The 26,354-nt window shown below is 37.2% G+C and overlaps 1 protein-coding gene across 1 annotated transcript in view; it reads right to left on the bottom strand.

The window, feature by feature from the left end:
* The window catches only part of Mbd2 (methyl-CpG binding domain protein 2), a 49,194-nt gene that overhangs the window by 8,741 nt on the left and 14,099 nt on the right, over positions 1 to 26,354 (bottom strand). The window contains exons 3-4 of the mRNA XM_090353074.1: positions 16,231 to 16,368; positions 663 to 753 (exon numbers count right to left, since the gene is read on the bottom strand). Coding sequence (XP_090209200.1) covers positions 663 to 753; positions 16,231 to 16,368 — 229 coding nt within the window. The remainder of the gene's footprint in view (positions 1 to 662; positions 754 to 16,230; positions 16,369 to 26,354) is intronic.

The following is a 26,354-nucleotide window of genomic DNA, read 5'->3' as shown; positions in this document are numbered from 1 at the left end:
GACCAAAGTGCAAGTTCCCTCTGCTATATACAGCAGCAGCTTATAGCAAGAACAACAGAAAGAAAGCTGTTAGCTATTCTTTTGGAAAGAGGATGAAGGAAAGAATAAATGTTGGGGCAGGAGGCTATATAATCAAGAAGCTTGAGCAACTCCATCTGCATCTAGTGCCCAGGCAGCACAAGTAGATGATGAACCTAACCATGAGCCAAAGCTTTTGATCATTAAAAAAATATGCAGCAGGGCCGGGAGTTTGGCCTAGTGGTAGAGGGCTTGCCTAGCATGCACGAAGACCCAGGTTTGGTTCCTTGGTACCACATACATAGAAAAAAAAGCCAGAAGTGGTACTGAGCCTCAAGTGGTAGAGCTCTAACCTTGAGAAAGCCCAAGGACAGTGCTCAGGCCCTGAGCTAATCCCAGGACTAGCAAAAAAAAAAAAAAATATATATATATAAAATATTAAAAAAATAAAAAATCTGCAGTAATATGTTGATGGAAATAACCCTACAAAATATAGGATTTTCATGTTCATTTTCCCTGGTTCACTATAATAGGTGCACCAAACAGCAAGAACATGGCTGTAAGTCAATTCTGAATCCACAGAATCTAGCTTGGCACACAGTAGGTACTTAATGAATATGTGCTTAACTAAACTTAGATAATACCTTGAAGACCTTTAGGTAGTTCCATGGTTTTTATAATTTGTTCTGTTACATCTGATGCACTAAGTCCTTGTAGCCTCTTCTCCCAGAAAAGCTGTAAGGCAAAATATCACTGTTAATAGATACATTCTTGACACAAGAAAGTAGCGCATCGATGCTGTTGAATAATGAAATTAAAACCATTCTGATACTTTCCTGTAATGTTCTCAACTTTTCCCTACAACAGGCTAAATGATGCTCAAGCCATGAGCTATTTCAACACACCATAATGTGTATGTGGGGGGGGGGCGTGGGCGCACATATACACATGTGCACGCTAGTCTTCGAGGTTAAACCAAGATATGGGTATTATCCCTGAGCTTCTTTTGCACAAAGCTAATGCTCTACCATTTGAGGCGCAGCTCCAACTTTTGGCTTCTTTGATTGTTTATTGGAGTTTTACTCACTTTCCTGCCCAGGCTGGCTTCAAGCCACGATCCAGACGTGAGCCACTAGCACCCGGCATAAACTCTTTCAGGTGACATTATTCAAAATATGTTCTGTTATTTTATGAAATCTATTCATTTGTATAATATTACTGACTGTTTATGCTATTTACCATAGTCAGTTTTTATAAGGTATCTTCCAAAGAATATAATTTGAATTATTTTAATGCTCACTTGGCATGAAATATAATGTTAACTTTATCAGGAAAAAAGAAAGAATTAAGACAAATATCAATCTCTGTATTCAATATCATGAGGGAAAGAGCTATCCTACATAGATGATGCTTCTAAGGCAATACCATCTACCTCTTCAGCACACTTTACAGGGAAAAAAGAGACCAAATGTTTTTATTAAATAGAAGCCTTCTAAAATAGTTTATAATGATCTTGGCTTTTACACTGGCTATTATATTTACAAGAGCCTTTCTCCCTTTTACAAAGGGGTTAGGTCACATCTTAATTGCTCAGTGGCCTAGGCCATCATTTGGAAAAGTGTGAGCACATCTTTGTCCTTGTTATAGTTTAGTCTAATTAAAAACTACACCATTCATTCAGCATGTATTTACTGAGTTCTACTATGGGCTATGCATAGCCTATGGATGTAATAGCCAATAAGATAAAGCTTGTTTTCATTCTCAAGACCTATTTCGAGTCTCCCTCATATTTACTGAAGTCAAAGGGGAGTGGAAGAACGATTCTAGAGGACTCTCTTGCCAGTATCCTAAATTATGGATTAAAGATATGTAATACTGAAAAACCACTGTCTTAAAAACTGAAAACAGGAGCAACTACACTCAGCCTAAGGATGTAAAAGACACACAAATCCATGATGAAGTCCTAGCCTCGAGGCCACAAGATGTATGGCTTTAGACATGCTCTATAAACACTTCAGAAGACTTTGGACATGTTCTACAGCGTGAAAGCAATCGCTTTCATATAAGATGACTAGGAATTAAGTTGTGAGGGGGGCGGGGGGAGGGAAATGGGAAAAAGGACATGAGAAAGGGTATCAATATTTGTGAAGGAATGTACCTTCTATCTGATGAATATAATAGTGTAACCCTTCTATTAATTACAAAAAATATATGAAAAAAAATTTTTTAAAAGATGACTAAGAATTAAAGAAACATAGCACCTGTCATATAGGCATAAGGTTTATTATTTTTACTTCTAGCAAACTTTGGTCATTCTTAGGAATAACAGCATCTACACAAGTTTAAAGATATGGTAGCATTTATTACAAAATAGCAGAATAAAAACCTCAATGTTACCATCAGGAGTAACCAGCAACAAAAAGGTTTCTCTCCTCTAAATAATTCTGGTGTATGGTTATAGTTATATCTCCGTTTTTCTCCCTACAAATTATATCACCAGTGAGAAGACAGGAGAGCAATAATCTCCATGACTATCAGGAGTTGAATTGGGTTCGGCATATATTTCAACCAACTATAGTCCAAAAATATTCAGAATTGTGTCTACTGAACACCTACAAATGTTTATCCATGTCATTACCCCATATACAATTCAGTGTGACAACTACTCATACAACATTTACATTGGGTAAAGTATTACAAAACACCTAGGTATAAGACAGATGGGGCATCTGTGGATTTTAGTATCAGCAGGGGGTCCTAGAATCAGTTCCCCGACAATGTTGAAAGGTGACTTACAATATAATTTTTGAAAATAAATCAACACTACTAAAAACTATAGTCATGTGAATTATGCACACACATAATTGCTATATATCTAAAAATTCTAATTTCAGATGTTAAAAGAAAATTCTTGATCCTATCCTTTGGAAGGGGGTCATTCTGGAAATTAAACTAGGGACTCATGCCTGCTAGGCAGGCACTCTACTACTTAAGCCATGCATACTGCCAGCCTAATCCTGTCATTTTCATTTCTTTTATGTTTGTCAACAAGAAGGTAATACAAAAAGGACATTTTGGCAAAGTGAATCTTAAGATTGAAACATGAGTAAAATAGCTACAGATTTCATCCAGTCTCAGTAACACTGTCATCTGACAGAACTCAACTACAGCTAAGTCAGATAAGCATAGGCAGATCTGCTCAAGTTCTTTTGATATTAAAAGCATCATTTGCAAGTTCAGCAGCAGAAAATATGGAATGCTTATGCCAAGAAAATAGATGTGTGTGGTGTGTGTGTGTGGTGTGTGTGTGTGTGTTCCTGTCTGTCTATTCCCAGGGAAGTAAAGGGAAATGGGAAAAAGTTAGAGAGGGAAGAAGGGTAGGATGAGAAAAGAAAACACTAAGTCAAGGCCACTTCCTGGTTTACATCTCTCTATGTCACTAATTCATTTTTGCTCCATATCCATCTTCTGAGTCTCTTCTCCATTCTATTGCTTTCAAGCTGTTGGAATGGGGCTTTCTGCATTGAAAATGTATTTTAAATGTACAAAGGGCAGCTAGTCTTTTCAACACTGTGTTAGTTGATCTTGAAAAGACAAGGCTTTACAAACAGTTGTTGGAGATTGGGTGGAGAGGGTCAGAGCGACGTACTTCTTTGGGATTTAGGGCTATAGTCTACAGTTTGGGGTTTTTTGTTTGGTTTTTGTTGTTGTTTTGGTTTTTTTGTCAGTCATGGGGCGTGAACTCTGGGCCTGAGTGCTGTCCCTAAGCTCTAGCTCAAGGCTACTGCCCTACACATTAGGCCACAGCACCACGTCCGGTTCTCTAGTGGTTAATTGGAGGTAAGTGTCTCAGGGACTCTAGTGCCCTGGCTGACCGTGATCCTCAGATTTCAGCCTCCTGCGTGGCTAGGATTACAAGTGTGAGCCACTGCACTCAGCTTCCAGTTTTTAATAATCCCATATTTAATACAGAGGAGACAATGAGACAAGGTACAGCTCATTCCCTATAGAGTGGTTCAAATATACACTATCTCCCTTCCTCCAGGCCTACTCTACTTTAGTACACTGTCACCATTTTTATACAATTTTCAAAATATTACCTGACCAAGAAGAAAAAAAAAAGCTCCTCTCCTCAAATTCCATGACCTTTCTTTTTATCTTTTCCATTACCTTCAGCCACTTCACAGCCCACAAGGCTTTAGGAAGAGCACAGCAGGGGAAGTATTTCCCTCCACCCAAGTTTAAAAAAAAAAAAAACCCTCCCCCTAACCATCCTAAGGTCAAAGACAATGTCCCAGAGAGCACCTCTCCATCCCAACATGGAGGTCATTCCTCCTCATCACAGGTGCCTACTCTCCTCCAGCACACTCTAAAACGCTACTGTTGTCATCCGTTCTCAATCTAACCCGGAAGCTGGATTTCACCTGCCTAATCAAAGGATGTTTCTCAACTTAAATTTTGTCATTAGTTCAATGTATATATTACACAGAAGGAATAGTGATTTACCAACTGCATAAAATCCAAAAACATGTGCTCCCACTCTTGGTTATTACAGTCCTCTCTAATCCAGTATTAGAAAACTAGTAGTTCTCGCATGTACATCACCTTCTATTGCTATTGGTCTAGGCAACAGCCTATACTGTTAAGAGAGATCAACATAGGATAGGAATAAAAGTCATCTAACTCCACAAAAAATGTCTAACACATTGATGGGGCCAATGCATTTCTGGAGAACGCTTCTTAGTAATCAGTAAAGCTAGTCACTAATGTTTCTCCTGGTGGAAGCCCCCTTGCCAGTGTCTTAGCCTCCCGGATGATATATCACAAAAGTTGCTGCTTCAGTGAAATGAGCCAGCAAATCCATTTACTCAAAGTAAAACCACCTCAGAACACAACTGGTGCATTTTCATATTTCAGTTGCTAAGAATTGAACTTGTTCTTTGGAAGATTTGTCAACTTTCATGAATAATATACAAGAAGAAGATGAGAGGAAAAAAAATAAGGATCGCAAAAACAAAACATCCTCACAAACACATACTCTACAAATAGATCAAGTTTGATCAGGCTTATTATTATGACCCGCTACCACCCTGAGCTTATTAATATGTATACAAACAAATTTGTATTCTCTGGGAAGTCAGGATAGCTTACTTCAGCATCCAAATCTTGGCAAAACATAAATGTGAAATGTGCTAGCAATGCAGCAGGTGAGAGTAACTGACATTAATTGGCATCCCCTGCCAATCTTCAGGACCTTTACATGGTAGAAAATAAGCAAAACTCTGTAAGGGGGGCTGTAACAGCAGTAGTGAGGACATAAAGTTTTTGTTATTCAGAAGAATCTAGGAAAGCTTTTAGAAAGAAGTAGCTCTAGAAAAATGTGTAAAAAATATTTTATAGGCATAGGGGAGAGAAAAAGGTGTCTCTAGTCAAGGAAACAGCCTAAGTAAAAGTCAGTGTTTCTAAGTAATTTTATACTGAACAACAACCAAGACAATTTGCTTTAAATATTTTGTTCACCCTCAGAAATTCTGTCCTACAGGTCCTATACATCTGTCCTACAGGTTTACTTTAATTATTCTATCTATCTACAAACACTTTAGGTGATTCTGATACAGGAACAAATTATCTTGGATTGAGAAAAACTGGTTTAGTCTGGGGTGAGAGAATGGTAGTGTGTACATAGAGGAACTATACTGTAATTACTGAGTTTCAATTCTAATTATACCAGAAGAAATAGAAATTATTCTAGCATGTTGGTTTTAGAAAGCTGTAGGATGATACTAATCTTCACTATTACTTCCAGTCTAGCTAGGCTGGGTACCAGTAGCTGACATCTGTAATCCTACACAGGAGGCTGAGCTCTGAGGATTATGATCGAAAGCCAGCCCACACAGGAAAGTCCTTGGGACTCTTGTCTCCAGTTAACCACCAAAAAGACAGTGGAGCTGGAGCCCAAGTGATAGGGCACTAACCTTGAGCACAAAAGCTCAGTGATAACACATAGCTGGAGTTTAAGCCACAAGAATGCCATAAAAAAAATAATAAAGTTTAGTTTATCCAGCAGACTAGGCAAAGCTACACCCTCTCAAGGGAACAGAAGGACACAGAGCAGACAAGCAGCTTGATTCTTCTTGGCTATCAAGCTGTTTCCACAAGTCCATTAGCTAAGTGCTACTGTGTAAGAAGTCAATTACTCTTTCATATACTATTTTGGAAATTATCATTCGTTTACAAATAATTTCTTAGAGGTTACCCAACTAGTTAGTAGTGCCACTAGAATTAAAAACAGATCAAGGTGGGCCGGGAGTTTGGCCTAGTGGTAGAGTGTTTGCCTAGCATGCACGAAGACCAGGGTTCAATTCTTCAGTACCACATAAAAGCCAGAACTGGTGCTGTGGCTCAAGTGGTAGAGCACTAACCTTGAGGAAAGCCCAAGGACAGTGCTTAGGCACTGAGTTCAGTCTCCAGGACTGGCAAAAAAAAAAAAAAATCAAGATCAAGGTGTCAGAACAGTCTATCTTAAAGGAAAAAAGTACGTGTTTATCTTTGTGTCAGATCATACAGTAGAGGCTTCAGATTTTCCACTCATAACATGAAAGGTTGTTAATGGATCAACAAATGTTAAAAAGAAGTTATCAAATATTCTCTATTTAAAGATGAGGGTCCCTTTTGTAACCTACATTAAAAATCCTTGCTTTGTCATTAGGTAATAAATACTTCCAAAGTCAACCTGTGTCTGAGGTCTGTTCTTTTATGTGGGATTAAGAAGCCTCAGATTGTAATGTATTTAGCTAAAACTGGCATATAAATCCGTGATTTGGTAGTTCACATGACTTTTTAGTCTTCAGAAATCAATTTCAACCACATAAAACATCACATTTTTATTTCAGTGTACAGAAATTCAAGATTTTTTCAACTGAGAACACTTCTTAGAAAGTTATACTCACAATATGAGCACTTCATAAAGGAGAGTGTTGTAAATCTATGTAATTGAAGGCTTTTGATTTCTGTTCTGTAAGAATACTGTTATAGGTTAAGAGTCTCAATGGGCTAGGTGCTGGTGGCTCACACCTGTAATCCTAAGAAGGCTAAGATCTAAGAATTGCAGTTCAAAGCCAGCCCAGGCAGAAAGGGCCCTGAGATTCTAATCTCCATAACCACCATAAAAATAAAAGTGGCTCTGCAGTTCAAAATGGCAGAATGCTAGTCTTGAGTGAAAAAAGCTCAAGGACAGCACTCTCCCCTCCCCTAATACTGTTGTAGATTAATTATACTAATAGCTATTGAGTTGTTTTTTTTTTTTTGGTCAGTAGTGAGTCTTGAACTCTGGGCTTTGGGCGCTGTCCCTGAGCTCTTCAGCTCAAAGCTACCTCCCTACCCCTGGAGCCACCCTGTCACTTCCTGTTTTCTAGTGGTTAACTGGAGGTAAGTCTCATGGACTTTAGTGCCGGGCTGGCTTTCAGATCTCAGCCCTCCTGAGTAGCTAGGATCACAGCCATGAGCCACCATGCCCAGCAATAATAGCTACTCTTCATGTTGATATTGAAAAGTACCTATGACAAATATTCCAACATAATTTTCATGTACCAATGTATTCAATTTGAAAAGCATGGATGCATCTACATGTTTTAAAATCCATGTTACACAAAAAGACTGACTATGTTTATTCCTGACCTCAACTTAACAGTCAAGTCCAAAACAGAAATGTCTAGCTTTTGAGCTATAGTGTAGCAGGAACTGGACATTAGAATCAGATCTACTGGAGTTAAGAGGCCTGGCTCAGTTGGACAAGTGCCTGCTAATGAGCCAATGACCTTAACAGTGTCAAACACCAAGTTCAAGTCCCTGTTGCGTTCTCGTTTCTCTCTCACTCTCTCTCACTCTTCCTGTCACACATACACATATAAAAGAATCAGAGCAACCAACCTATGTTCAAGACTAGTTAACAATTATCAGTTTACTTTTGTATTTTCACCTGTGGCTAACAGCACTTAATTTTCTAATTTCCAAAGCCAGTTAAAAAGTGAGTTCCCTCATTGAAAAAGTATTAAGAATCTGAAAGGTCAAAAACATGGGAAAGGGTATCAATGTTTGTGTAGTAATGCACCTTCTAGCTGGCGAATATAATGTAACCCTTCTATTCATTACAATAAAATATGAAAAAAAAAGAATTTGAAAGGTCAAGAGCAGAGCAACAAACCAGGCACAAGCTCTTTTCTTCCAGTGGTAAACGCTTCCAAGCATCAGGCTCTCTTGTGTGCCAACTGCCCAGACTGTATGCTCATCAAAGTAATAGTGACGGTAGAAGGCAATGGTGGAGAGGAGAGAAGGGGAGAGAAAAAAGAGGCTCCACAGGGCGCAGAGCACTGTGGGAAATGCTGTAATGCAATCGCGTCCTGTCAATTTCTCAAAAGGAAGAAGACAACAGAACACAGTTCTGACTGAATCTGTGTAGTACAGAGGAGCCCTGCTCTAACTCCTTATTAAAATAGCCCAGTTTTTCTCCTTGAAGCTTCTCACTGGAAAGGATAGAAAGGATGGCTGCAGGATGGATAAAGAACTAGGAAAGCCTAGGGGTAGGCAAAGCATTATGGAGAAAAATGGAGAGAAGCCAAGACAAGATCAAAATTTTGGTCTATTTCTATACTCCAATGGATAACACAGACAGCTTTTAATTAAGATTTCCCCAAAGTATAATTTTCCTCCTATTTTTAGCCTACCCATTCCTATATTGTGATGACAGTAGAGACTTTAGAAAAACCTCAAAAGTGCTTTGAGTTTACTTCGTAAATAGAAAATAGAGAAATGGGAAACAAAGATGTTTTTATGGTATGACTCAAGAAGGGGCGGGGGGAACCCTAAGCAGTACCAGTATTTTAAAGCAGTGTTTCTCAAGTTTGACAGTATTCACTTGTGGTAAATATTTAGCAGCTTCCTTGATCTATATTCATTAGATGTCAACAGCATAATCCCAGTTATAACAACGAAAAGTTGTCTCTGGTCACTGTTAAACTACTTTGGGTCTTGGGGGGGTAGGAGGGAGAAAGAAACAAAAGTTGAGGGGGGAGTGAGGGGAAGAAGGTAAGATATTTAAATTTGTGGAGACCTGTCAGGGTCCTTCGTCCCCGGTCCCTCTCGACTAGTAGGAAGGATGGGGAAAAACACACCCCGACCAAGAGGAAAGGGCCCACTGACCTCCCACACTCAGCCTTCCTTCCCAGAGCACGAACAGAGACGCCACACAGCTTCACCAAGGCAGGAAAATCTCTCTCTCTCTCTTCCCCAAATCCCTCCTCCTTATATTCAGTGCCGCAGCCTATCAGCACAACAGGTAGGCAGGACAAAGAGGCTCACGTGTTTACCCCTACTACACGTCTCAGCAGAAAGCTATTAGACATGGTGGTTACTCAGCCCCCAACAGGGACCCAAATACCAGGAGACCCATAACACTACTGTACTACCAGCTGCTTTCTCAATCATAAAGAGAACCACTAATCCAGCTCCTCCTCTATGGCCTTTGTGCAACTCACATAAGTAGCCTGACCTTGGTGTATCTTTTGCTCCTGCCAGACAACTAAGCAATAGGAGGAGACCTAGGTACTGGTAAGTAAAATAAAGCAGAACTAGAGAAAGGCATCTTACCATTGAAATTCTTGATAGAAACATGGCTATAAACAGTAATTATTTTAATAATGTAGACACTGGATCAGATTATATATTTTATAGGTTGTTCTGAGACATTAGAACCATTATAACATTGTTTCCATTGGAAGATGCAGAGTTCCCAATATTTAAAATATGAATTTCTGCATTACAACTCATAATTTAGAATGCATATTATGTAAGATATTGGAAGAAACTCTCTTATTTGCCACAGGATCAGGGGTGATGCACATTTGTCAGTCTATCACAGAATACTAAGAAAGGTTCCAGCCCAAAAGAGTAACTTGAAGTGTTCAAGCACAGGTATAACAATAATATAGAACACACAGCAGAGAAGAACATGTTAAAGTCCACAAATAATGATAACGTGCTTATCATTAAGCTTGACTACTTCTAAACTAAAACTCCAGAGGAAAAATTGAACCCCAGAAAACATCAGCACCTGGACATAAATACCCTCTTAAATCACACATTGGCACATAATGATTGTCAAATGCTTGAGAGCTATAGTCATAAAATAAGACTCTCATTCATCATGCTTAAATTATTCAGCGAGTTTTCTCTCTCATATGTGGAAGTTAAGCTTAAAATACAAAACTCAGATAAAAATACCCACAAGGATATTTACATATATAGACATCAAACTGACTATAGCAAAGTACATGTAAGAGTGAAGCAGCATAGTGTAAATTCTTTGAACAATGGATAAGACAGTTTAAGAAAATGAACACTAGGGACCTAAAAGAAGTTTTGAGTGGAGGCCTAGTACAAGGGGGGTGAGCTGGGTCAATGATAAAAGGAACAGTGAACACAGTCATAATACTCAATGTATATATGTGAAAAAAGAAGTGGCAAATTGATGTAACTGATAGGGGAATAAACAGATGGAAATAGCTGTGAGAATAATGGAAAGGGTAACTCTGAACAAGATGCACTGTACATATAAACAGGCATATCAAATTTTAACCTACCTACACAACCATCTGACAATTTTTTTTCATATGCTACTTGACTGAAGCATGGTCCTTCTCCTATGTACCTGTCATTTGTCATCACATTTGGAATAATTTGTTCAGTGTTTTCATTTCCTAATTACACTGAAAGTTTCTTGAGGATGTGGGGCAGGTCTAACTTCTTTGTCTATGTAACTCCTGTCATGTAGTTGCCATTAGATGCTGTTGAATAAATGAACCAGTTATTTCAAAAGCCACTCAACTGAAGAAATTTCCATTTTTAATAGACAGGCTTTTCATTAGTTTCTCATTAGAAGAGAGGCCTTTTAGAAAAGCCTCTGAAACCAAATTCAATAGTGTAAATTAAATTCCTAAATTTTATAGTAGGTATTATTTCCTATTTAATACCAATAATGCACAAAATGAAAATACATATGGATTATTTAAAACATGTCATTAAGTAACCACCAGAATTAAAACTAGGTTATAAATCCTAAAAAGGGGAAGGGGAAAAAAGGAATGTGGAGGGGAAAAGAAGAGAGGGGAGAAGTGGAGAGGGGAAAAGGAAGGCTGTTTTTGTTTTTTAATTTCTATTGTGAGGGTAATGTACAAAGGAGTTACAGTTATATAAAGCGGGTGTTGAGTACATTTCTTTTTGAACAGTGTCAACTGTTCCCTCAATTTCTGTTTGTTTTTTCTTTTTCCAGTCTTGGGGCTTGAACTCAGGTCCTAGGCACTATCCTTGGGCTTTCTGAGCCATAGCACCACTTCTGGCTTTTCCTGTGTATGTGGTACCAAGGAATTGAACCCAGGGCTTCATACATGCTAGGCAAGCACTCTACCACTAAGCCATGCTCCTGGTCCGAGAAGGAAGGTTTGTATCAGTGTAGTCTTAAGAAAAAATACAAAATACACAGACACAACTGATGAGTCAGAAATAATTTTGTCAATTATTTCACACACACACACACACACACACACACACGCTCATTCACATAGTGATTCAGAGACAGGGGTTAGTCATAGTATATAAGGCAAAGCAGTTCAAGTAATTTAAGGACTGAAACGTGTATATTCAATTTTTAAAGACAACAATTTTCAGCTCCCACTACTTCCCATAAAACCTTTATTTCTAAACAACTTATGTTCTCCTTCTTTGCCTGTTCTCAAGAACGGCTTTATGAAATCGACTCAACTGCAGTGTTCTCTAGCTTCCATTTCCTTTCTTAATCCTACTCAATCTTCAAAGCCCAGCAAATGTCTCTTATCTTCTCTAAAGCTTACCTCCAAATTCCTAATAAAGTAACAGTGACCCTCTTACACACTCAAAGCACTCATCTTGGTGTTTTGTACAAGGCATCTTCCAAACATACCCCAAAGTAATACTTTTAAGTAGAATGCCAGGACACCAATTTTTCTATGGAAAGAGAGGAGTAAAATATCCTCCATGTATTTGGTGGTTAAGTTATGTATCTCAATCATAAACACATAATAGTAAGATCATGCCAAAAATAATTCAAGAGATTAGGAAGAAGTAAATGTTGCTAGAATGACAAAATGAACAGTACTGGGAGGGGTTTACAAGAACTAAATAGTGAAATACATTACAGACTTCATACATCTTTAACATATTATTTCATTATAAAATTTATTTTTCATCTGGAAAATGTCTTCTAATATATTATAAAACATTTATTCTCAAAGAAAAGGCTGATTTCTAGGAGGGAGTAGTGGAAATTTTCTTATCTTTTAGAAGGAAGATTAGCAAACAAAACCAAAAGAAAAATTTATGTTAATAAATGGAAGGTATAAATGCATTCTTCACTGGCTTTCAATAAAGCAAAACAAAGAACAAGCCAAGATGGAGGGGACAAGCTGGTTAGAAACAAAGTGTATGGGAAGTAGGAAGCTGAGAATGGTCCATGTGCATCAAGGTTTCTATATCTGCTAATCTTTATAAGTTTTTTAAATGATAGCATTTGCCTTCTTTATGGAAAAAAACACTGCTCCCATTATCGTACAAAATAAAGTGACTATTTTATATCTTGTAAGAAATGTAAGCAATATTCACAGACCACTAACCACATTAAAATATAGGTCTAAAATGTAAATATACATGATAATATATACTAGGCTCTATGTATATACACATAAACAAACTGACTAAAGGATGGTATACTTAGGGGAAGAATCCAAAGGAATAAACTTCTCTGACAACTAATGTACTGTTTATCAAAATGGATATCAGAAGTGGAAATACATCTAAGGGGGAAGGGCAAAGGGATGGGCATGTGAATGGAAGGAGTAAGGGTAGCAAATTCAGTAAATGAACATCATGTCAACAAAATGAACTACATTACTCAAAGGTAGGGACAGGAGGTAGAAAAGTGGGGAGAATGATGGAAGGGGTGACACTGACCAAGAAGTATTGTTCTCATAACTTGACTTAGGAAACTAAAACCCTTTTGTACAAATACTTAATAAAAAAATAAAATAAAATAAAGTGAACTTTTAAAAAGCTTTAATTTAATAATTTAATAATTACCCTGTAATTTAATAGTTAAAACAAAGAATATCATGAAGATGAAATTTCTTTGTGGAAGACAAAAGGGAAAAAAATCAAAGATGACAATACCAAAGAATGAATGTAAGTACCACAATGGTGAGTTTTCCATATATTAAAAGAAAGACTGAAAGAAAGACATAATGTAGGAAAGACGCTCTTAGCAACAAATCACAATTCAATTAAGACTGTAAAGATTCTTGGGATGTATTTCATGTATGCTGCTGAAAAAGGACATTTCAATAACCTTACTATTTGAAGTAACAGTCTGATAGCTGGAGCTCCCTCACTCCAGGTTTCATTTCAAGGTAATAAGAAGGCACTACCAAGACACTGCGAATGTTACACATAAATACGGTGACTACTTACCCTCTCAAAACCAGGCTTCACAAATCCATTTTCTACTTTACAACATTAAATCACTACTAAATTCTCTACTCAAGTCTACTTAACACAATTAGTTTTACATATACTAATATGCAGTTTTTAAGTTAAGGCATATTTCTGGAGCAAAACATCAAAAATGTATAACCTATCAATTTTACAGAATTTATACTTGATTGTAATTAAATGACTTGGGCATATGATAAGCTAGGCACAGAATTAGTAATTTTTAAAAATTTCTTGTTATCTAAATTACTTCCAGTCTATTCAAAGGTGAAATCTGAATTTTTTAAGTTAAGGAAATTAATCCTAATATGGAGCTCAAACTCAAAATTTTTAAAAGAATTATAATACAATTAGCTGGTCTGTATCAGGTTTTGAAAAATGCTAGTTACAGGAAACTCAGAAAGAGAAATTTTCATGCATGAAAAAATAACTGCCAATGGGAACACTCACCAATTTAAACTGTCAATCTAATTTTAATAATCTAAAGTAATGGGTTTCCAACAATCTACTCAATAATATGGTTAAGCATCTTCTGCCTCAGTCCTTATGCTGAAGAAAATGAAGGGGGAAAGAAAATTAATGCCTTAGCATACTTAAGAGCATCTAGAAAATCAGGTTATTTAAGGATAAAGTACAAAATGGCCCGAGCTTTTAGAAAAGTAAATGAAAAATAACTTGGACTCTTCCTATCTATGCAAGCTTAAATAATTTTTTTAAAAAAGGTTAAACTGTCAAAAATTCTTTTGTGACATTTAATTTTAACTTTCGAATAATTTCACCAACGGTATTTAAAAAAAAACTTTAAAATTATTCAATATACCGAAGAATAAAGAAGAGCCAATCTGGTTATCTCAGCCTTAAAATTCTAGGTTGCCAATATCTCTACAGTTACTTATACTTCTAGTAATGATATATTGAAAAAAAAATCTATGGTTGAATTTAGTTACATAAAAACAGTGTTTTTCTACTTATAAATAATGCTAAAATGACAAGTATTTATAATTGACTGTTCTTTAAGCAAATCTGTAGGTTTAGAGAATACATTGAGGATGACTTAGTAAAGAGGAGGCTAAAATCTATTAAATATTACCAAGTTCTCAGAAGACAACTCAAATTTCCAATGTAGAACAGTTTTACTAAAGATTATATTCTACCTTTACTTTGGGGATTTCTAAAGAAAACTATTTTATTCAAGTACCTCTCTCCAAATTTCTAGTAATTAAAAAACTTGATGAAGAAACAATTTTTCAATCACCAAAAAACCTAAGGACAAGATATTCAAGATTTTAGAAGGTAAATGAGAAAGAATACAACCGGCATATGGTTTTATCAAGGACAGTATAGGTCAAGATGATGGATTTCCTCCCTTATTGAAATGAATAGGCTAAAATGACCAGCAATTTGGTGATAATTTTGGGTAGAATACTAAAATAGAAGGTAAAAAACATCATGCTGAAAGCTGTATGGCCCAAACAAAACCTAAGTGTTGACAAGAGCCTAAAGGCACATGCAAGTATGCATCTTTATAGTGGATGTGATACACTTACATGGCCCCTGTTGAATCTCTTGGGGACCAACAGTAAGGCAAGTTTACAACTTCACATCTTGAGACATCTATAGCAAGATGCTGATCCAATGTGGCTCCCAATATCTTCTGTTTTCCTGGCTCACCTGAAGAGGAAAAAACACTACAGAGGATGTGGGAACTGCATTTCTTTATGTACTTTCTTCTAGAGCAACTGTCTGAAAGTTTCAGCCCAATTCCTTAGGAAATCTAGAGAAGGAAGGACTAGTGAAAATCAAAATTCAAATGAAAAGGGGCAATGAGATGCCTAAAAAGAGAATATATGAGCAAAAGATGACTGTTGCACATTATGTAGTGTTTCTAATCCCTAGGTAAGAGAAGGCAGAGAAAGGAGAAGAAAAAATACACAGACATTTCTCCCTTCATTCACTCACCCTGTTATTCAAGCTTCATGAGCTACCTCAACTTCTCATCACATTTCCAGAGTCAACAGGCAACATTTTGTGAAGGTTATAACCTCTAATCAAGTCTCCCCCTCCTGTCTCTATGGCATTATTTAACAGCAAGGCAGGCTTTCTGATAGCCCATTTTCTAAGAAAAGAGTCTGATGGAATATAGCTTGAAACAGTAAAGGAGGAAAAAACAAAAAATGGAACTCACAGGGCAGGAAACCATATTGACAAAGTTTATCTAAAATATCTTACAAAAGGGGAGGGACACATTTCGTGAAGTAAGAAGTCAGAACCAAAAAGAAAAAGGAAAGAAAAGTTGTTTCCAAATAACAGAAAATATTTTTAAACTAAGCAACACAAACCACTTGCTTCAAATTGAAATATCATCCTTAAACAAGATAGCCTTTAAAAAACTAAGAGAATCATCTTATATATAATACCATACAAAAAGCATAATCATAGTCCATAGTATTAGATCATCTTTCTTTGTAAATTTATCAACACATTTCACCTAAATTTTATACTCATACATTCATATAATATCCCAGCACATAAAACACTTTTTCAAAAGTATTCCATTTTGATTAATAATGATTTGAATATATCTGTTAAAAATACTAGAATTTTCAGAAAATAAAACTGAAGGATAAATTAGATCCTTACCTGACGTGGCTGTTCATTCATTCGTTGTGGGTCTGATTTCACTTTATTACTAGGATGGTTTGTGACTTTGGTTACAGGTTGTTTGAATATTGATGCTGTTTGTCTAATTGGCAATGTTGTATTCAAGTCTGGTTTACCCTGTGAATATAAGTGGTTTTATTAATAAATATTGCATGTAAACATAATCAGATGAATTCCTATTCTATTTTAAAATGTATTCTTTTGAACCATATTACTCCCAAATTCTCATTCTGTCTCACTCTTCAAATACTCTACATGTACATTTTAGGCAGACACCAGTGGCTCACACCTAGCTCCTCAGGAGACTGAGGCTGAGGATCGTGGTTCAAAGCCAGCCTGGGCAGAAAAGTCAGTAGATTCTTATCTCCAATTAGCCATCAGAAAACCGAAGTAACACTGGGGCTCAAAATAGTAAAGCACTAGCCTTAAGTAAGAGAGCTCAGGGACAGCACCCAGTACTCAGTTCAAATCCCACAACGGAGACACACACATACACTGTACATTTTAGACACTTCATGATACGAGGCATAAATACAAAAAGTTGTCTGACAACAAGCACGACGAAGTAAGCAAATTCTCTATAAAATTCATAATGGATTTGATTAACAAAGTACTAAGGACTTTTAGGAATTAGGATAGTAGGCTTGCATAAAACCCCATAAACTAACATTTTCATGTAAAAATGAAATTACTAATTCTGGCAAACGAAACTTAATTTAGAAAAATATGATAAAACAAGAAGGTACAATCTAGAAGAATGGGATAAAATGGACTGGACTTGTATAACAAATGGCCATGAGTGATTAGTCATGGGTGACCACTAGAGGTGTCCATGTCTCTTTGCAAAATTCCTCATAACTGACATTTGCATTACCTATCTAGGACCAACTGGCAGTTTGTGGTCACTGCCTAAAGAATGTTAGTATTCTGAAAGTTATGACAATATTATTTGGATCCACTATTACCGGTATCCTCACCCTTCTTTCTTCCTACCACCACCCTCCTTGGGAGGCATTTGTATCTTTCCATTATCTTCACCTTCCCCAATGTGCTTCTGAAAGTCATCTCAACTGATTTCAGTAATTGTCCCACTGGCTTCACAAAAAACAACTCATACAGAGATTTAACTGGCTGCAAAATAACTACCTAAGGATTTCACCTCTAAAATATAAGCTCCAAGCACTTTTTAAATCTCCCCTGCTAATTTTGTGATGCAAAGGTTTGGAAATGTCTGATTTATGACGCTTAGCATTCTGAGGCTAGAAGTTATCAATACTTAAGCCTGTAGAGGCTTAACACATAAATGCCTATGGAAAACTGTTTCTGGCACTAAGTCTGATCATGTGATTATGCATCTCTAAGCAATACCTGGCTTGGTTTATTAACCTTCTTGTTTGGTAATGAGGAAGAATATGTTTCACTGGCATTGAAGCACTTACTGACACACAAGTACACATAGCTGTTTGCCTGGTCAAACATCATCAGCCATTCACTTACCGGTGTTACAAAGAACAACCAGACTGAGGGACTGTTTGGAAGAAAGTGTGGAATGACTTGTGTCAATGCCTTGCATTAAAACATGATTTGGGCCAGGTGCTGGTAGTTCATGCCTGTAATCCTAGCTACTCACTCAGGAGGCTGAAATTTGAGGATCATGGTTCAAAGCTAGCCCAGGCACAAAAGTCTTCAAGAATCTTACCCCCAAGTAACCACCAGAAAACTGGAAGAGGCACAGTGAGACAAAATGGTGGAGAGCTAGCCTTGAGCTGGAGAGCAAAGAGATAGCACCTAGGCCCAGAGGATACATACATACATACATACATATATATATATATATATATATATATATATATATATATATATGAGAGAGAGAGAGAGAGAGAGAGAGAGAGAGAGAGAGAGAGACATGATTTAGGTGCAGTAAAGAACAAACACGGAGATGATGGCTAAAATATCCAAAATATACAGTAACTTCCATTGCTTCCATGGTCTATGAGACAGTTTGTTCCTCAGTGGCCTAGAAATGGCAATCAAGAGTGTGCTGTTCCAGTCGCCAGTCCCATTCAGGGATTTACTATCTTTTCTCTCGTCAACTGGAGATGAACTAAACAACTCAATTTTGTTCTTTTCACTAATTTTATATACCAAAACTGTATCATGTAAAGCTGAATAATCTAAAAGTTAGACTACCAGGTTTTCCCAGTAGCTGTTACAAAACCAATAAATTGCATTACTACTCTCCACTGAAGACTGCCAATGAATCACTGTTAATGCAGGCCTGGCCCCTGCCTGAGTTTTTCCAAACTACCAATCTGCCATAAACTTCAGAATTTAAAAGCAAGCACTCTTGTATGGGACAGGATTATAGGTGTTCCCATATTCACATATGGGACAGATTCTTCCAAGTCTATATATTAAAAGAATAAAACCTAAGTTTTTACATACAGAATTCAAGTGGCAAATACATTGCAACATGAGAAATAATTTTCAAAAGTTTGTCAAATCCACTAAAAGGGCTGCCCTCTAATCAAAACTTAAATGAATTTTAGGTTAATATGTATACCTGTCCCAAAGTGTTGAAATGTTTGAGTATATAATCTATCATTTGCTAAGAGGAATTTTTTTAAAAAAACTATTTTTAAATGTGTTTCTTTTCAATAAATATGTACAGTGGATCTTTATATACTCACAAAGGAAAATATGCACTAAAAGTTAAATTTAAGCTCAGTACCCAATGGCTCACTCCTATATAATCCTAGTTACCCAGGAGGCTAAGATCTGAAGACTGCAGTTTGAAGCCAGCCCGGGCAAGGAAGTCCTTGAAACTCTTATCTCTAATAAACTTCCAAAAACAGCAACAAAAAAAGGTGGGGGGGAGTGAAGCAGTGGCTAGGGAGGGAGGGAGGAAGGAAGGGACGGAGGAAGGGACGGAGGGAGGGATGGAGGGAGGGACGGAGGGAGGGACGGAGGGAGGGAAAGAAAGAAAACAAGAAGGGGCAGCATCCAGGCCCCCAAGTTACAAGCCCCAGGACTATTACCAAAAAAAAAATTAATTAATATTATATAAGTATCATGGTCAGAAAAAAGGATGCACATCAATTAAATGAAGAAACAATTGTCCCAATATTAAGTCTACTAGAAAATGTAAAAAGCCAATGGCATAACAAATAGCACATTTGAAATGCTTCATTCTTCCTTAACCTTCTATAAAAGCTCAGAATGTAAGAACTACTCAGGGCCAGTGGTGCTGAGGACTGAACTTTGGGGCATGCTTACTAGCTTCGCCCAACTTGGTTACAGAATGGCTGACAGGTACATGAAAGCATGTATTACAGACAAGTGCTTGTCAAGAATCTTTTGTATTCCTACCTTGGAAGAGAATTTTGAAAATACATCCGCATTTTAAAGCTGACATCAGGACCATCTATTTCATTATAGGAATTTACAGAGAATGTACTTACCAGAAGTATCTTAAATACTGACAAATAGTTTTTCTTACTTTAACTCTAAAAGAATCTGGACTTACACATGGTAAAACTCTTCCGTAGTTGTGTTATTTTTCTTTTCCTATGTGGTATGGATGATCTTAAGCCTGCAAGGAGCTACCTGACCCCAGACTTCAAGAGTTTAGCACAAATTACCTTCTTAGCATTCATTTTTTATAGATGTAACACTGAAAAACCTTTTTTACACAAATGAGCAGAAAAACTTTTTTGGGGGGGGGAGGGGGCAGTTCTAGGGCTGAACTCAGGGCCTGAGTATTGTCCTTGGGCTTTCTCAAAAATGGAGCTCTACCACTTGAGCCACAACACCACTTCCAGCTTTTTCTGTGTATGTGGTACTAAGGACTTTGTGCATGCTAGGTGAGCACTCTACCACTAGGTCACACTCCTGGCCCCATGAAAAAGACATTTTAAGTCACTCAAATCTCTAAACTCCTTTCAGTCATGTTATACTATCATATGGAAAACCAGGAAAAAATACTTTTCTAAACTTTGTGAAAAGAACTATTATTAAGATGTGTTCATTTTCTCAATCATTTCTCAATATTTCAAATCACCTTTTTGCTGGAAATCTCTATGTCACATTCTCACAGCACACTCACACAAAACACTAGACTTTTACCCCTAAATTGTAAAAATGCCTCTTCTTAATCATGTTTCAAATAGTCACATGAAAGCTTTTCTGAAGCCAGGCATTGGTGGCTCAATCTGTAATCCTAGCTACTCACAAGGCTGACATCTAAAGATCACAAAACAAAGCCAGCCGGGCACAAAAGTCCATGAAACTCTTATCCCACCAGAAAACCAGAAATGGCTCTGTGGCTCAAGTGGTAGAGTACTAGCTTTGAGCTGAAGAGCTCAGGGACAGTGCCAAGGCCCAGAGTTAAGCCCCAGGACCTAACCAAAAAAAAAAAAAAAAAGACATTAAAAAAAAAAAAGGACTTAATCCTCTCACAGACCTAGAACCTACAAAATTAGGAAAATTTCTCAGGACTTACAAAATTTTGTAAAAGAAAGACCTCAAAACCTGAGATTCAAACTAAATCTCATCAAAGCCATAATATAAGCAAGTAATATAACCCACCTTTACTGCTATATGACATCTAAGTCAATGCTCTCTCAAAAGATTCTATCAGTAGACACATACAAAGCCCCAATATTATGACGAACCTAATATCATACAAAAGAAATTATTCTCAACCACCAGCCAACCTGACAATAAGAGTTCTGCTTTGGATTAAGTGGTAGAAGCCTAGTCTTTAACCAAAAAAAAAAAAGCTCAGAGACAGCAAACAGGTCCTGAGTTTACGACCAGGACAAAAAACTTAAAATATCATGCCTAAGCACACAGAATATGCTTTACAACTTCTGGAATTATATATCTTTTAAAAAATGCTATGATATGTTAGCTCCTATGTTATGCAGGCTCTATATTTGTCACCTTAAACTTATAGGTGTTAAGTAACTGGAACATGTTATAATTAAATGTAACCCATATGATCCATGTTGAAATTTTTAAGCCAAGAACGGAGTTATATTTATCTTCCTCTGAATCGCAGCCCTACATGAACATCCAGCAGGAAAATAATCCAAACTACAAATCATTTTAGAAAAGTCATAAACCGTATACTGTTGTATCATGAATGGAAAAACCTAACAAATCACCGCAAATAAGACTAACATCCAAAGAAACTGAACACTGGCCAGATGTAATACTACACTGCTCTTAAAGAGTTAGGCTGGGAACTAGTGGCTCCCACCTTAAATCTAGCTACTCAGGAGACTGAGATCTAAGGACTGAGGTTCTAAGCCATCTGGGCAACAAAGTCCATGAGACTCTTACTTCTAATAAACCTCCAAAAAAAAAGGTGGAAGCAAAGCAGTGGTGAATGAAGGCTTGAATGGTAGTGTTAGCACACACAATCAAGGATTAATGCCAAGTCTCTTAAGTTTATGCCTCAGAACCAACACCCCAAAATGAAAAGAGCTAATATCCAGAAGTGTTCAAAGTGTTCAAGTATTCGATTATGAATCAGAAATTTTACATCATCTCACTTTAAATAACACAGTAGCTTTATCTTGTACGGTGAGGAAAAGAAAATAACCTAAATCCTAGCACACTGGTTCTTGGCAAAGGAGGTGAGTATGGAGATTAACACCTCAAAGCATAGTACAAAGTATACGGTCAAATAACAGGATATCAGCAGGTAAGTTGTTAGATAAATTGTACCGAAAGGGTACTTGGTAAGTAATAATAAACTTACCTTAGGGAAAAAAAAGACCTAATAATCTTGGATACTAATAAATCTTAAGAGAATCAAACTTTACCCAAATATTCAACTATTCTCCTCTGGAGGTTAGAGAAGCACTAAAGAGGCCTACACTATAATGAGCAATCCTGTTTTAGATCATCATGTAGAAGGAGTCTGAAAATAAAGGCCAAGAATAAAGTCACTAGTTGTGGGGATCACATAGGTCCTAGCTGCTGTAAGAAAAATGTATGCACACAATTCTAGCCAAAATTCTACCAAAACTAACCCCATTGCACCTTCTACCTTCCATTCCTGTCCACTCGGATCAACCAAATGGCCTCATCTTTAGATCACATATCATCTGTAATATTGTTCATCCACCCCTAAATATTTTTACTTCATCTAAAAGTTTTATGTGTTTAATATACATAAGCACATATCATAAAAGTCTCCTAAAGCACATTTACTAAATATGATGCACACTAATCATTTCCATATTTTTCAAATTCTAGCTAGGAGCCATTATAGTAATAAAGTTTAAAAGTCCTACAATCTTATCATATATGCTTTCGTAACTGCTCAGCAGACATTCCTACAACCTCAGTGTTTTCTTTAAATATTACCTCCAATTGCTGGCCTTACTGCAATGAGACTGTCCCTTGAAGACATTCCCTTGCCTAAAGTTCTGTCATTCTCAAGGCTGTGACAGTGTGCTTTCATTTGCAGTGGAGATCACCACCTTGTACATCCTAGTCCAGCTCCCTCTTGATCACTTAAACATTTTGTGAGGATAATTAAACCAGGCGTCTTCTAAGATACAGTTATACAGAATCTAAGTCTGTGTTTATAAGCACAAAAATACACTATCTTAACCCAGAATAATTTATGAGAAATACTGTTGGACTTGATAGCAGATCCCATTCAAAAAAAATATGATGCTCTTTATTTCCAAATATATCAAATATGCACAGATGTGATCATAGAACTATGTCATTCTGTGATATTAGAACTGTCAAGTCAAATTTGAAAAAAATATTCTATATTGTATTTATTATAAACAATTGAAAAAATATATTACAGGTCATATGAGTGTTAGGAAATTTTATTAGCTTTATGAGTTTAATTTATATAATTTTAATATTAAGAGCTAAAAGCACAAACAATTCACTTTAATTTTTCCATATGAAGCATTAAAAAATTATAGTAAAAAAGAAAAGCTAGCCAGGCGCCAGTGGCTCACACCTATAATCCTTGCTACTCAGGAGGTTTAGATCTGAGGATCACAGTCTGAAGGAAGCTCAGGGAGGAAAGTCTTAAAGACTCTTTTTTTTTTTTTTCTTGCCAGTCCTGGGCTCTAGCTCAGGGCCTGAGCACTGTCCGTGGACTTTCTCAAGGCTAGAGCTCTACCACTTGAGCCTCGGCACCACTCTCGGCTTTTTTCTATGTATGTAGTACCAAGGAAACGAACCTTTGTGCATGTTAGGCAAGCACTCTACCACTAGGCCAAACTCTCAGCCTTGAGAGACTCTTATTTCCAATTAGTCACAGAAAAAGCTTGGTACCTTAGCTTAAGGAATTGAATGCTAGCTTTGAGCAAAAGAAGCTCAGTCACGGACAGCTCCCAGACCCAGGACTAGCAAAAAAAAAAAGTACCAGAAGCAAGATATATGTTGTTTCAGAATCACTGTATTGTAATTACAGTTTCCAATTAAATTTGTTTAGAAACCATCATCTCGTTTGTTCTCTGGTCTCTTTTCTCCTTGAAATGTTGAGTCATTTTTCTAGAACTTTGAAAACCTCTTCTTTGAAAAGTTGAAGCCTATGTAAATGTCTAAAATTTAGCTCTCATTATTTGAACTGTTTTGTCAAAAATGGAGCCTCTAGGCATAAGAGGCTATTTAAGTGTCCAGTCATACTAGCCATATCAAGCATTTAACAGCCACATGTGTCTGGGGCTCAGAGAACAGCATCATCGCTGGAATCAGAAGATGTGCGGTCCTACAACATATTCCTGGAGTAACTTCGAGAACACTGCTGACTTCAAGTTCAATTTTGAGTGATGGCTTACAAATCTTTCTGTGGTTTTTTTTCCATTATCCTAATGTAAAATCTTCATTCAATTGTGTGTTTTCAGCCCTGCTTTGTCTTTCAGAAAGCTGTATGGTTAGTGGGGAATAATTATGGCAGCAACAAGGAAATCAATAAAGAAGTATACTCAAGGATGAAACTGATTTTTAGGGTAAGAGAAAGACTGAGTTTGAGACAAGTAGAAATAAGTACTAATAAATATATTAGTCAAAAAGTGTATATTAGGGGCCGGGAGTTTGGCCTAGTGATAGAGTGCTTGCCTAGCATGCACGAAGACCCGGGTTCGATTCCTCGGTACCACATACATAGAAAAAAAAACAGAAATGGTTCTGAGGGGGCCAGGAGTTTGGCCTAGTAGTTAAAGTGCTTGCCTAGCATGCATGAAGACCCGGGTTCAATTCCTTGGTACCACATACATAGAAGAAAAAAAAAAAAGCCGGAAGTGGTGCTGAGGCTCAAGTGGTAGAGCTCTAGCCTTGAGAAAGTCCAAGGACAGTGCTCAGGCCCTGAGCTCAAGCCCAGGACTGGCAAAAAAAAAAAAAGAAATGGTTCTGAGGCTCAAGTGGTCGAGTTCTAACCTTGAGAAAGTCCAAGGACAATGCTCAGGCCCTGAGCTCAAGCCCATGACTGCCAAAAAAAAAAAAAAAAAAAAAAAAGTGTATATTAATCAAAAGGCAAACCCTCTTCACCCTACTGTCAACCTAATATAATTTTAAAATATTTTTTTCAAAGAACTCCAAAGCTATCTCCCAAAACATAACTGAAATATTTATTACCAAAAACTTACCTTTGGTATAGAAGTTACATTAAGATAGCACCCAATTAGTCAATAAAAATTGTATAAAAATTATAATTTAGCCTGTATCAAACATTATTTTATTCTCTCTCTTCTTGTGCTCTCTTGGTCTCTCTCTCTTCCCTTTCCCTCTCCTGCTCTCTCTCCTATCAGTCTAAGGATTGAACTCAGGACATGGGCATTGTCCCTGAGCTTCTTCTGCTCAAGGCCAGCACTCTTTCACTTGAGCCACAGCTCAAGTTGATTAGTTTTGCTTGACTTTTTTCACTGGTTAACTGCAGATATCAGTGCAGTGAAATTTTCTTGCCTGTGTTGACAGTTCTAACACTGATTCTCAGACCTCAGTCTTCTAGGCATGAGTCACCAACATCTTACAAGTGAGCTAATACTTAAAAAACACAAAGGTCTACACTCTGTGTACTCTCTGAAATACAGTCAGATATGAAAATCAGACTAGGTCCCCAAGTCTTCACCAAGAATGTCAGAAAATAAAAAGGCATTTCAAAATACTTTACGGTATATTCATTTATTCAATAAACATTTATCACCACTATAAAACTCTAGAAGGGGTGGATAGCTAGTTAAACATCCAGCAAGATTTGTTAAAGTACCTACCGTGAACTTGGTTTGGGAGCACAGATACAAAACTGTAGCCCACAGACAAAAAAAGACAGGGTCCCTGCCCTCACGGAGCTCCCAGTCTAGCTGAAGCAGACAGTCACAGACACAATGGCAAAGCAACAGGGAGGATTATGGAAGGACTGCTGATGCCTGGAGAATGCAGGATAGGCGTCCCAGAAATGGAGACAGTGGAGCTGGGCCTTGGATGAGTAGATCGCCAGATGGAGGGGAAGGGGAAGCGCATTCCAAGCAGAGGAAACAGCACATAAGCAAGCACAATCTTGAAAGCACATGCCATGATGCAGGATGAGTAGTCCAGTGAGGCTACAGCAGAAAGGTGCACACAAACTAGAGATGAATTAGGTGCGGATCTGTAATGGTGAACCAGAACTGTTAGGAAGTAAATCTTCAAATTGCACTACATGAAACTAAACTTTGATTTCTGGTAACAACAAGGTAATTTGAATTCTCCTCATTTCGTGAGTATAAGGAATCTTTCCATAAATGCTCAGCTGTACTTAGTTTTAAAAAGAAAATGTAGCTATATAGATATAAATCTTAAGAGATACAAATGTTGGCTTTCTGTTTTTAAACTACATACGTATATTTGGTTATTTCTTTTTTTTCTTTGGTCATACTGAGTTAGAACTGAGGGCCTGGTGCTTGCCAGGGAAGCTCCACTTGAGCCATGGTCTCAGTCTTTTTACTTCTACTTTGCTTTTCAGACAGTGTTTCATGGTAACTTTGCCTCAGATTTCATTCCTCCTACTTCTGCCTCCCTAGTACCTGGATTATAGGCATGTATTATCACACTTAAGAACATAATAACTACCCCCCAAAAAA

Source organism: Megascapheus bottae, chromosome 19 (genome assembly GCF_031878675.1).
Source record: "Megascapheus bottae isolate mThoBot1 chromosome 19, mThoBot2.hap1, whole genome shotgun sequence".
NCBI classification, from domain to species: domain Eukaryota; kingdom Metazoa; phylum Chordata; class Mammalia; order Rodentia; family Geomyidae; genus Megascapheus; species Megascapheus bottae.
The sequence above is the reverse complement of the archived record's forward strand: the minus strand, read 5'-3'. Positions and strand labels throughout refer to the sequence as shown.